The sequence below is a fragment of the Anneissia japonica genome, unplaced genomic scaffold (genome assembly GCF_011630105.1).
Source record: "Anneissia japonica isolate Jap-2015-1 unplaced genomic scaffold, ASM1163010v1 scaffold288091_len1417266_cov198, whole genome shotgun sequence".
Taxonomy (NCBI): domain Eukaryota; kingdom Metazoa; phylum Echinodermata; class Crinoidea; order Comatulida; family Comatulidae; genus Anneissia; species Anneissia japonica.
Window position 1 is genome coordinate 498,504 of NW_022684833.1, and position 14,097 is coordinate 512,600.

At 36.0% G+C, this 14,097-nt stretch overlaps 1 protein-coding gene across 4 annotated transcripts in view; it reads left to right on the plus strand.

The window, feature by feature from the left end:
• The window catches only part of LOC117107638, a 33,989-nt gene that overhangs the window by 15,109 nt on the left and 4,783 nt on the right, over nt 1-14,097 (plus strand). For 2 of the 4 annotated variants that reach the window (XM_033249364.1, XM_033249349.1), the window contains 3 exons: nt 11,703-11,810; nt 12,260-12,472; nt 13,245-13,490. In XM_033249364.1, coding sequence (XP_033105255.1) covers nt 11,729-11,810; nt 12,260-12,472; nt 13,245-13,490 — 541 coding nt within the window. In that variant the 5' untranslated portion in view covers nt 11,703-11,728. Of the gene's footprint in view, nt 1-4,009; nt 4,197-11,188; nt 11,811-12,259; nt 12,473-13,244; nt 13,491-14,097 lie in introns of those variants that run through there. The other 2 variants (XM_033249372.1, XM_033249356.1) reach the window with 2 other exon arrangements.

A 14,097-nucleotide genomic window follows, 5' to 3' on the forward strand; every position in this document is an offset into this window, starting at 1 on the left:
TTATTCATAAGTAGACAAAAAAAAGAAATAACATTCTTCAGAAGGCAACTACTTGCCCTGCTCCTTCGAATCATAGATTTTACTTGTTTAAAAAACAAGTTTCGCGAGTAGCTGTTTCCCTCTTTAAGGTAAAAATTGAAATTGAACGATTAAAAGAAAGAGGAATCTTCTATTGTGAAAAAAAGTCGCCCAAACCAGGATTAGAACCCGGGATCTTCTGCTCTCTGTACATGCACTCTAATCAACTATTGGAGTTAGAGCCGATAAGTACCGTATACCTACACTTTAACTGATAAGATTCTACATGCTTTCTGAAATATGTGAAGGAGAAGTTCTGGTCTTGTAACTTCACCCCTTCAAAAATTATAAAGAAGAGAAAATAATCAAGTTAGTTTTTAAAATTTGTAAAGTGAGTGCCCTACATGACCTCATTGTATGCACTTACAGAACCCAGACCTTCAAGAAGAGCAGAGGGTTACCCACGGGTGTTCTGGTCCACCTGTTTTACCTACTGTTGACGTTCATGCACCACTCACACTGGCAGCAGCATGGAATGATGGACTCTGGGGAATGAAGAGCTCTAGTTATTATACGTCCGTGGTTGTAGAAATGAGTTCTGAGGGCTTCTTAACCTCAAGGTAGAGTACTATATAAGTGCTCGTAACATTTAACATTTTTATAATGACGAGTGGTAAACGAGAGTCAAGTGTAAAAGTAAGTAAGTTGGTTGTTGTTCATAGATGCTTTTTGATATATAATGTGTAAGTAACCTTTCGATGATGTGTTTTAATCGCATAAGTTGTGCGAACTGTGTTCTCAGATGTGGTTAATTCAAACTGAAATGACAAGGATGAGGATAATAGATTATGAATAAGGTGACTCGTCTGTATGTGAAGCTGATTTATATAAGTTTAGCTATATCTACAGTAGAACAATATATAATGTATGTCTGCTGTCTCTTATACACATCTAGATGTGTAGAAGGACATAATAATACACCGTGTAGCATAGCTCTCAACGAATAAGTCCTGTAAATAAATGCATAAAGAAATTGTGCAATAAAATGCCTCTGGCGGGACTCGAACCTGCGACCTCTCGCTGTCAAGGCGAGTTTCATAACCATTAGACCACGGAGGCTTCATGATTAAACAGATTCAAATACCACCAGATACATTCTATTACACAATAAGTACGGCTAGACAAAAATAATAACATATACTGAAATATAAATCAAGGTAGCCGTTAACACTGTTAAATTATATACATAAATCATCAAAGAAAGGTAAATACAGTGTTTCGAATAAAGGACATAATACACCGTGTAGCATAGCTCTCAACGAATGTAGTCCTGTAAATAAATGAATAAAGAAATTGTGTAATAAAATTCCTCTGGCGGGACTCCAACCTGCGACCTCTCGCGTCAAGGCGAGTGTCATAACCATTAGACCACGGAGGCTTCATGGTTATTACACAATAAGTACGGCTAGACACAAATAATAGCATATATTGAAATATAAATCAAGGTAGCCGTTAACACTGTTAAATTATATATATAAATCATCAAAGAAAGGTAAATACAGTGTTAGCGTATAGGCCTATTTGAACATTGGCAAACTTCTGAGCCTAATCTGGTTTGCCACCCATTATCATATCTGGTATACAGACAGACTCATAAAGGCCTAGAGTAAGGTAAAAAAGTATACAAGAAACAGCTTGCTTTGACGTCATTATACGTTAAATGAACGTAGCACAGGTGGAATCACCTAGCCATAACCTTAACATTAATCAGTACAGAACAGTAGCTTAATTGTTATGACCACAACTATAGGTATTACTATATTTTATTCAGCACAATGGCGCTGCGAGTTATTCTCCTATCTCTACCTTTACCGTGCACGTATATATAAGCTCGCTACTTTAAGAACCTCATGCACTTAGGCCTATAACTACCGTGACAAAAGTTATCACTCGGTGCCCATCTCATGTGGCTCCCGTTAAGACCTTATTCTTTACTCCACAAATTGAAGTTGGCACAAATCGAGTAAACTAAGTATGTTAATCCATTATCCTTAGAGAATCTAGATACGTAGAATATTGAAAAGTGGCCGGTACGAGATCGGCGTAATTGGCAAGCGAGCTAAAACTGCTGGAGAGAGTTAATCCAAAATAGAGATACAATAAGTCGATGACGAAGGCGCTTCTAATTCGTTGTAGATTTAATGCTATAAAATCTGCAATTGATAGTTATAAAGTGTACCGATTCAATCAATTTAGAACATTTTGAATCCTGTATAATCAAGTCAGGCTACTTTGACACAGTTCGAAATCATAATTAGCTAAACCTGATTCGGATTGCAAAACACTGGTCGTCAATGATCGGAGTGTGTTTTACGTAGGCACACTGTCATTATTCTCTCGAGCTAATAAGAACTAGCTTTAGAATGGATATAGGCCTACTGTAGACTAATGCAACATGTTGTGCTGAATCTATTTAGTATAGTGTACATCAATCAGTGGTGGATCCATTGGAATAGAGGGGCCCAGAGAGGGACCACCGATGAAGGGTCTATACAGTTCCACAGTGGTTGAGGCTTGAGGGTAAGAAAAATGAAGATTATGGCACCTGGCCGGATATGGCACTCTCAGACTTCAATTTGAATACAGTTTTCTTTTTTTTTCTACAATATTTTTATAATTCGCTGTGAGAAATTTTAAGTGAATTTCTGGATGATATTAAGCCCAGAGCTATAAAACACGATCATTATTTCCAATGGGTTCCAGAAGCCGTACAAAGAGAAGGAATCATGATCCAATATAATAAATTGTTCAATATTTTAAAAACAGGATGAAAAAAATAACACATTTTGATTGTTCACATTACTTATGACGTCAATATGCCAAACGCAATGTTAAATACGCTGAAAAATAAAATATTATATTCGATGTAAAACGCAATGTGAAATACACAGCCAAGAGCAATACCAAAAGCAATGGCAAATGTCGATTGGCCAATCTATAGATTATATTATTGTAATCCAGCTTGGACCGCAAACAAAGTGCTATCATAAATTACAATCAACAGCTTTCTGTTCAATAAATAGTATGGATTCATTAGTTTCACATAGAGCGACCGATGGACTACTTTGTCTTTGACTTCTGTGGCAGAATTTACAACCGACGTTGCAAACTAGAAAATTATAATTTGTTCGTCGCCGACGTTCGTTTGTCAATTACAAGATATTGGCTGAAATTGCAACAAACCGAATTGTAATGTACTATGGAAGACAGTATTGCGTAATGGTTAACGCATCGTTTCAAAGAATATTGTAACAAAAACCTAGAAAATACAACCCTTGGTCTTTATCTTGTCTTCTAATCTAAGTGATCAATTTATGGATTCTGTGTATACTGGCCGCTCGAATGTAATTGTTAGTTCCACAATGATTCAAGGTACCGGTACACTACTACCCGAACTTCAAGGATGCAATTATCACAATAGGCCTACACACAATCACGATCAATCACAATCAATCAATCAATCGCAATCACAATCACAATACGATTTATTCATAAGTAGACAAAAAAAAGAAATAACATTCTTCAGAAGGCAACTACTTGCCCTGCTCCTTCGAATCATAGATTTTACTTGTTTAAAAAACAAGTTTCGCGAGTAGCTGTTTCCCTCTTTAAGGTAAAAATTGAAATTGAACGATTAAAAGAAAGAGGAATCTTCTATTGTGAAAAAAAGTCGCCCAAACCAGGATTAGAACCCGGGATCTTCTGCTCTCTGTACATGCACTCTAATCAACTATTGGAGTTAGAGCCGATAAGTATACCTACACTTTAACTTATAAGATTCTACATGCTTTCTGAAATATGTGAAGGAGAAGTTCTGGTCTTGTAACTTCACCCCTTCAAAAATTATAAAGAAGAGAAAATAATCAAGTTAATTTTTAAAATTTGTAAAGTGAGTGCCCTACATGACCTCATTGTATGCACTTACAGAACCCAGACCTTCAAGAAGAGCAGAGGGTTACCCACGGGTGTTCTGGTCCACCTGTTTTACCTACTGTTGACGTTCATGCACCACTCACACTGGCAGCAGCATGGAATGATGGACTCTGGGGAATGAAGAGCTCTAGTTATTATACGTCCGTGGTTGTAGAAATGAGTTCTAAGGGCTTCTTAACCTCAAGGTAGAGTACTATATAAGTGCTCGTAACATTTAACATTTTTATAATGACGAGTGGTAAACGAGAGTCAAGTGTAAAAGTAAGTAAGTTGGTTGTTGTTCATAGATGCTTTTTGATATATAATGTGTAAGTAACCTTTCGATGATGTGTTTTAATCGCATAAGTTGTGCGAACTGTGTTCTCAGATGTGGTTAATTCAAACTGAAATGACAAGGATGAGGATAATAGATTATGAATAAGGTGACTCGTCTGTATGTGAAGCTGATTTATATAAGTTTAGCTATATCTACAGTAGAACAATATATAATGTATGTCTGTTTATGCTTGTGCTAATGATACTGACAATTTATACCGAATAAAAACTTGGTTCACACCGGAGCAACGTAGACGCATTTTGATGCAAACACAAGACGCGCTCCATTGTACGCGCCAGTCACCACGTCGATTTGAAGTGTGAAACACTTCAAATTAAACACGGTACAAATGCATAAAAAGTTGACTGACTGACGGGACAAGACGTACGCAAACCTCAACACAACTTATTGTTTGCAAGGGAAAAATAAAACAACGGTGGAACAGCCTCGAGGGCGTAATTTGCATTTAACGCGTACGAGTGTGAACCGACAGATGATGTATAATATACCGTCGTATACTCGAGGTGTTTATTATCATTCGATGAACATTTTGAAAGAATGTAAACAAGACTACCTGAAAAATGTTCAATGAATCTACTGACCTATATTTGATTAGATTCTTTATTGAAAACGATCGACAAAATTGCAGTGTTGATGGCAATGGGCGTCTACTGTGAAAACACAGTTGTCAACACATTAATTACAAAAAATATCTGAGCCCATCGCTTTATTTCTGCGGTAGATCTCTACTTTCACAATTTTTGTACTGTGCTTGTATTTTTAAGGATGACACTCGGAAAGGTACCAATTTGATCGAGATACGTGTATGCAATGGGGCGAACTCGATACCCTTAAATCAGTCAACAAATATGGGTTGACTGTACGTATAACGGGCGTCAAAGACCGCTTACATAACCCAGCCCTACCCAATTTACCCCAATGTCGCTCACCACTCATCGCCGGCAGATCCTTTCTGACACAGTTCCCCCTTTATGCGAACTATCTTCTCCCCCTCTTCCCTTTTGACATATATCTACAAATGAGTGGAGTTGAGTAATTTCGTGGTTCAGATGCTTGCCTTTCAATCCCCAGAGTCCTGGGTTCAGTACCTGTCATGGTCATGGCAACACTCCCTAATCCTCATTATTCATGTAAACCGTCTTGTGTTTGTTTGTCTTGTGAAGGGATATGTCACTAAAGTGATTTCGCTGTTTGGCATATCCTTGGTCCTGGACCTAAAAAATAAAATAAATAAAAGAAACAAAATGCAAAAAAAGAAAAAAAAATTACTGATTTGATTAATGAGATGTCAGTGATTGTTAATAATAGCAAATCATTTGCTTTATTTATTGAGCACAGAGCCATTAAACTTATATCATACAAAGGAATTGAGAAGAGTGTTTACGCAAGCAATAAACGACACGAATGCGATAAGCATCACAGTCAATATTGTGAATTGAAATTCGTTTTTACTAAACCACAATAATAAATTATACGCTTGCGACGTTTCGTATAATTACGTACGATATCATATTCAAACCAGATGAAACATCGTAGTCAATTTTCGGTTTGAAACACTAAACGCTTAAAGCCTACAATAACGCAAACGTAAAAGGTATGTGAAAGTTGGTTGACTCAATCTGGACCATGTCTGACGCAGCTAAACTTTTACTTCGAAGAAGACGGAATGAAAAAATAGTAGACTACCGGTGGTGTTTGAGTTTGAAGCGTAATGGTGTTACCTAAGTTTTTAAAAAAACCTAATGCAATTAAATGAGTATGTGTCTATGAATCAATTCAGAACCGCTGTAAGCGTATTCGTTTTGGTGTTTTTTGTGTTTTTTTTTCATTTTCTACATCGAACGAAAAATATATCACAACAGCCTATTGATAAGATCGTGCAAGTTCACTGACAGCATTTCCTATATGTTAACACCTGCCTGTATTTCTCGGAAACCTGCTTATAGTGAAAAAGCGATTCAACCTGCTCAATTTGTTGTTCAACTGCGTGTATTTTACTAATAAGAAGGGATTTTTATACAGTGTATATTTATATATGCGAAAGTTGGTTGACTCAATATATATACTGTCTCTTATACACATCTAGATGTGTATAAGAGACAGGCTCAAAAATGTGTACAATATTTAGTTAACTGTTGCTGTCATTGTTATGAGTGGATTTCCAATTGAATACTGCATTTTAATGACATAAATTTACAATATTAGTGACAATTTTATGAAAAATTGGCGGCCATTTTGAAACGGCTGGCAACCCCCCCTTACGTATGAAAAAAAAAATGTTGCACATACTTTTTTGATTTATCTATGTCTACTCTACATCATATCCAATTTTTAAAAAATATAGCAAAAAAAATGCAAGCAACCAAAGTTTGCTGGACTATTAACCAAATTTTGCATGTTTGCGTAAGCGTTCAATTTTAACTAGCATTCGACTGTGGTGGTGACGCGTACATGCAGCCTCTTTTCTTGCGTTTCCAACAAATCAAAACTCGTCTAAATGGAAAATAATAATTCTCTATTATTGTTGGAATGAACCTGATTGGCTGGCAGTACTACTGACTTAACCAACGGACCTTATCCGTTCGATTGCTAAGTCAATTATTGATTGATTGATTGATTCTGTATATTCTTTCTATGTTAGCCAGTCTCTTTTCAAAAAGCTTGCGCCCCCACCCCAGGCGCCCCCTATTCGAAAACTTCGAAGCAAAAAAAAATTAGGCTAAGCTATGCTTATGCTTATGCTGTCACGGTTAACGTGTATTCGGGAATCTAAGAAGCAATATTTTTCAGTGGGCGTGGCCACCGAAAATAAATTCCACGCCCCCTCATATTTTGGTCGCGCCCCCCCCCCCATTCCCCGCCCCCTCATATTTTGGTCGCGCCCCCCCCCCCCAATTTTAATACTGCTAGATACGCCACTGTACCTCCTCACCCCTTAAATTTTGAATTCTGCTGCGGGTGTTATAATTTAAATGTTTATGTGTTATAGGTAAAAGCTTTCATGTACATGGTGTACGGTACACAAGCTAAGTAGGCGCTTTCATTATCATTACTTGATGCTATCACACAGTCTGTTTATATTATGTTATTGTATCCGCCAGTATATAATGTTGTTGGTGAAATGTTATCGGTTTAAGACATCTGTAAAAAAAAGCTATAAAATGTATTACTCTTTGAGAAGTGACTGTTGTATATGCGCTGGATTAAAGATAATGATGCGGGAATAGCATAAAAACAGAGCATATTAGAACAGCAGGAATATAGGCGTGCACCCAACAGCGGGGGTTGGACGGACTAATGGCGGGTAAGGGCGATTGTAGTGTTGGATTAGCCTATTTAAATCGGCTACAATCTTTTTAGAAGAGAAAGAAAAATGATAATTACGATGATTAACACTAAACGAAAACAATTTTAAACTTCATAAAAATAAATATGCGTTTGAGTGAAGTGCTCAGAAATGGTATTGAAAATTGAAAAGTGTAAAACACGAGCGCTCCCCGGTGCTCAGCCTCTCTCGTTAGTAAAGGGACATTAAACTATACGAAACAAAACATACAATTTAATTCAATCAATAATAAAAATATTAATGAATAATAATACAGAATAGGAATGAGTACTACAAACGATAATGAGCAATAACAATAGGCCTAACAGTAAAAGCAACAATAACAATATAATTATCTGTGCAATAAGATGAAATAAGAATTGAATAGCCCAAAATGTATAGGACATAATAGATGCTTCAGCCTATGTGTGCTAATAATTGAAAGCGTTTAACAGCCCTTTGGTTGCAGTATCTAATGTATTTTGTCGGTGACAGAAATGTTTTGTTATGTGGTGTGCGTAATTACCAGATTAGGCCTTGACTTACAACATTAATCATCACCATAGATACCACAGCTTACATAAACATAAGTATAGGTGGAATGAACAAAAGATTGAGATAGAATGGGGAATGAATGGATGAATTGGAAATGTTGGTGATTGGAGGAGAATCTAAATTGATGGAAGATAGAATGGCAGCGATGGGAATGATTGTAGGCCGAGAGTTAAGTTGATGGGATATGAACTGGGAATGACTGAAGAGGAAAGAATGACAATGTAGGTGAAGTGATGGAATAGTAGTGACATAACGTGGAAACTAGAGTGATTTAAGGGAATATCGGAGCAACTCATCATGGAAAATTACAGACAAAAATGTTAGAATGAGACAATTAGCCTACCGAGGTAGTATGTGAGAGAAGCACTCCGAATTCAAACATCGGTGGGGAATATGATGAATTGTTTCGAAGACAATTTCTGGAATGAAGATTAGTTAGACTTGGTGTGATTATACTATATTAGTCAACGGCACAATCTACCAAATAAGATCATCAACAACAAGAAGCTTATGTTTGAATAAATCACTCGGATTGACGTCAGGAAATGTAATCTATATAATGAGAGACGCATCCGATTTAAGGGTTTATGTTTCTGATACATTGTCTCTATATTGGCAGAAATAATACACTAGAATTCTGGCAATGTCGAACGATTACTAGGCGATGTGTTTTATAGTTCACTCCTTGCCGTCATCGACATTATAATTGGATAAAATCTGGGAATTGCGTAGGGTAGAAAAATGATTTAGGTATTTTTAGCATCACTTCATGTACCGTATAATATATTTTTAGAATACAGTTGAACTACTCGTAAAGGACCACAGGGAAATTGGTCGCTTTCATGGGAGGAGGTCGCAAACAAGAATACGCATTGCTGAGAGCAAAACTTAATGTGATGTCGGGTCTCAGCTAAAAATAATCAATACATCAACATAATAATTAATATGTAATGATCACAGATTAATGTAAAGTTGTGTTTGTTGAAAAGGTGGTTGCGGTCGCTTACAAGAGAATAGTGCTTACAAGAGCTACGTATCAAATGCAGTGATTAAATGGCAAACAAAATGAGCTTTTAGCATTGGTCGCTTTTAGCTATACAGTAATTTAGCTATACAGTAATTACATATTATTTTCATTTTTATTACATATATTGTTTGTGCGTTACTTACTAAAGGCATATGCCTACCTTCTAGGCATACATTGATTTAGAATGCCAATACGCGGCTGGTTTGAATAATACAAGGCCAAGAATAGATAGATGTCATTGCCATGAAATCATTGATAATAAATACTCATCGCTGGCCAGCATATTACGGCTAGCTAGCCTACGTCTTATAATATACTTGGGTTGGCACTCAGAGATTTCGAACAAAGTAATTATAAAATGCATGTTAGACGTGCCATAATTCCTAATAGCAACATATACCTCAATTAGTAAAAGAAATAAAAGAGTGATTAGCGTAGCGGGAGCGATTCATTTATCATTGTGAATATAGCCTTTAGGTATCAGACTAATACCTTTTGTATGGGTCGTTTTTAATGTAAAATCTGTGTAACAATACTAAATATCGCTGTTTTTCTTACTTTGTCGTGGGAGAGCATAAACACATTTTTTTTTAACTTTAACGTATTAGATTAATACATAAAATACACTATATATATATATATATATATATATCTGACTCTGGCGTCATAGTTACCGTATCTTTTGCTCTCTCTATAAAGAAAACATAGCTAAAATATAACTATCTTTTTTTAAATATTATAATACTTTTTGTATCGTAACACATTTCGTCTCCAAACCTTTCGTTTCACTTGCTTCCGTCAGCATGTGCGGTTACATTCAGCTGAACACTGTTTAGAGTTTTTGTAAAATTCTGTTTCTTTTTATATGTTTGCTAACACTATTATTGATTTTTGTTTTCCCACTGGCCTTTCAATAAGCCTGTTTCCTTCGTGATAAGCTATATGTGTAGGAGTTTTATGTTGGAGCCGAAGCATGTGGTCGGGCATGTCAATCTCATTATTTTACCTTGCTATACTCCATTTCACTTCTTTCTCATACAAATCTTCATTTAACCCCTAATATTTTTCTAATATTTGCATTGATCTTCATTTATGTGAATGTTGTATTGTTTGAGTTGATTTGAGAAGCTGATACTATTGCTGTCTTTAAGTATAGAATTAATTAGAGCATTGTAATGTTAATGTTCATGAGAGTGTGTAAAAATGGATGAGCCGTATTAGTCTGATAATAATAAATACTTAAAGACTACTACAGTACTATTACTTGTCACAGATTCGAGCACATAGTGTTCTTCTTCAGGTGAAGGTGGATAATCAAAAGCTAATGTCAAGTCAAATATAATAAAGTACTACGATTTCCACGTGTTTCATATGAGTGGCGAGTGAGTGTGCGTAACGATAATCAGTGGAACGAATTGGCAAGACTAAACAATAGAAGAAAAGGCTTTAATTTTCTTACTTCAAGCTTTACCTTTTCCACAAGTATCTAATTTAAGTTTACAACATACTTAAGAATACTGGAGATACTCTCACTGCGCTCCCTCGTGTACACAGTGTCATAACACAATAGAAGCATATCAATCATCAGAAGAAGAGTGAAATTATAATCTTAAGATGATTGATTTTTCTGCAAGAACCTTAAGGCCAAATAAATGTTCTATAGTGAAATATACAATAGGCACACAGAGTAAGAGGGATTATGCTCCCGAGAGATGAAGCAAATTTGCTATTATTATTATTACTATTATAATAATAATTATTATTATTATTATAATTATTATTATTATTATATATTATTATTATTATTATTATCATTATTATTATTATTTATTTATTTATTTATTTATTTTAAGTACATCCATTATAACCATAGTTCTTGACTATACATGTTTCTTCCCATATTTATTATTTGGAATATCATTATTCCTTTTCTGAGTCACAAACGTTTTGTATTCTAAACGATTTTAAGAAAATAATTGGTAGATGGCTTTTATTAAATTCTGAAATATAGACCTATAGCTAATTCTGAATATACCTCATCTCAGCCGTGCGATTTGAAGAGTTTTAAGTTAATATTAATACCCTACTATAAACTTACACTAATTACGTACCTACGCCTATTTGTGTAACCTATATATTGTTAGGCATAATTTGCAGCGCGACGGTATGCCTTTAAGCTTATGCGTGCTGAATGATTTGATCGGGTAAGTAAATTTTACAAGATTCCATAACACATACAAGCAACATCCTCTCCTTAATATTTTAGAATAATATCATTTTATTCATTAGGCATACAGTTACTGTTTCTATTCATGTAAAGAAAGCTTGGATATATGCACAGATTTAAAAAAAAAAAGTATAGCTAGGTAGATAAATAAATACCATATAGAATTCTGGCAGTAGTATTTATTGATTCATTATGCTGTAAGCCATTTGTTGTATCGCAGGTTTGTGAAGAAGCGACTTGGTAGTTATGATTGAGACGGATTCAAAACCCCGGATGTGTTTTGGATGTAGGATGCACACAAACCGGCTGTTGATGTCAAGTCTTCTTAGTAAGTAATATACCCTAGATGGCGGGGGCGGCGAGTTGTGTCAAGGCTGACACGGGATTGTGCACTTTATTTACAACATGTTGCGCGTGGGAGAGTAAAATGGTACAATACATTGATGAACACAATTCTGGGGTGACGCTAAACAGTAGTGGCGATAGAAAATATTATATTTATGTGTAAGGGTAAAGGCAATAGGTTATGGTCTCATACGCGCAGTAGGCCTATATACGAGCGTCTAGCTGTAATGATGCATGCGATACATACAGCCAATAAAGATTGCGGATTTTGAATGGGAATAGGACGATGAAGCCGGAAACTAATATAATGTACACTAAGATACAATCGTGACAGAACCTAACGACTGACAATCATCACATTATAGACTAATTATGTTATTCTTTGAAGGTTGCTTCGGCAAAAAATTCATTAGTATTATTGTTTTTATTTAGTTGTACTGTCATGGAAGTTTTCGACCGGGACAAATGGTATCACGCGTGGACTCGACTCGAATACAGTGACGCTATCACCGGCTCTTAGCAAAATGTATAGGACGACACAGTCCGAGTTGCTGTTAGAAGGTGAACCAACTGGGACACCGTATGATACTACAAACAACACATTCGTGTTAGACGCTCTGCCGATGCCGAAAACCGGATGTCAGGGTAGGTGGTTATATTTAATAATGGCTTTCAAGGAGGGGCGTAGAAAAGTTTTGAAAATAGGTAGGGTGCTATGACTTGGCCGAAAACTGGCGTCGCTAAATGTTCCTCCACCCCCTTGCAGGTTATGTTAGTGGTCCTGGACCATCCTGTAGCGCAGTATGAAAGATCACACCGATATCCATAGATCGTTTCCAACAGCATTGTTGTTTCCTAGTGTTTTTCCATTAATCTATAGGCCCCTACCAGAACACAACAATGCTATGGGAAGAAATGGCTAGATTGATAAGCAAAACAAATGTAAACTTAACTTAACAGCCAGAAATAGAACTAGCGCTTTCGCATATAACTAGTCTTTCTCAATGGCGAGTTAGTTGAATGTAATTAAATATAGGCTTATACTACTTGATAATACTAATTTTTAAATACTATAAATAACAATGATGATGATGAATGTTTATATGTAAACTTAAAACCAGGCTCCAGAGGGGGAAAATGATATTTTGTACAAATGATTTTTCTAAGACACAAAAAACATATTTGACGGAATACTCGGGAACGGTTAATGAGATACAAATTTTTGAATATTTAAAAACGGGGGGGGGGGGGGGGAGAGGGAGGCGTAACCACCATTTTCCACCTTTTCATTTTTAAATATTTAAAAATTTGTAACCCTTACCGAGTTTTTCGTCAAATATGCTTTGTGTGTTGTACAACATATCAAACAAAATTTCCTCCGGAGCCTGACTTTAAATATATTTTTTTACCATTCAAGATTCTTGGAGTACAGCTCGTCTCAGTCTTTCAAATATATCGTCTGTACTTAATATTTCCGAGGCACCACATTTCTCTCACTCGACAAAAGGTGGCGATATACAAGAGCTACACTTTTGTGTCTGGCCAGCAGGCGACCACCAACAGCAGCGCTTCGGTTCGGCATATGACAACTATTGTTTTATTGTATTAATTAGCATATTCAACGATGATGAAGAAAACGTTTGCCCGGATCATTTTTACAGAGGTAATTAGAATCAGTATTATACATGCTTTTAATAAATTTGTTTTTCAAATACCAGTACAGTTTATTAAAACAGATTATAATTATTAAGTTTTACCAAATCACTGGTTTTCTCTTCTCGATTTTCACAGATGATTATTAAAGTGGCGATTATAATTTCATTTTTTAATGTTCACTTATTGAATAATGTCCCCTATAGAATTCGAATCCGAAACTCCGATTACCGGTCGGCTGCGGCTTTTCCAACCGTAGCTGCCCCGGGGCTTTTTTGTTGAGAAGGGTTTTATGAGGGGTGTGGGTGTGCGTGGGTGTGTGGGTGTGTGTGTGTGTGTGTGTAAAATGGATACGCTATATTCAAACAAACGCCCCTTAATTTCACTAAAAATGTGGAACTACAACACATAAATAGACTATCGTCAAACTGTGTTATTGCGTGAATATAAAGACTGATTGTTCCTAACTAGATTAGAAAAAATGTAATTCTGCTAAGAGTAGGACATTAATAGAGTGTGTTGCCTTCCATCAGTTTTGTTTCTTCGAGTGAGGCCAAAAGAGACTCTGGAGGGGCGCTTATTCGAGGGGGTGTTTATCCAAATCGGGGCGTTTATTC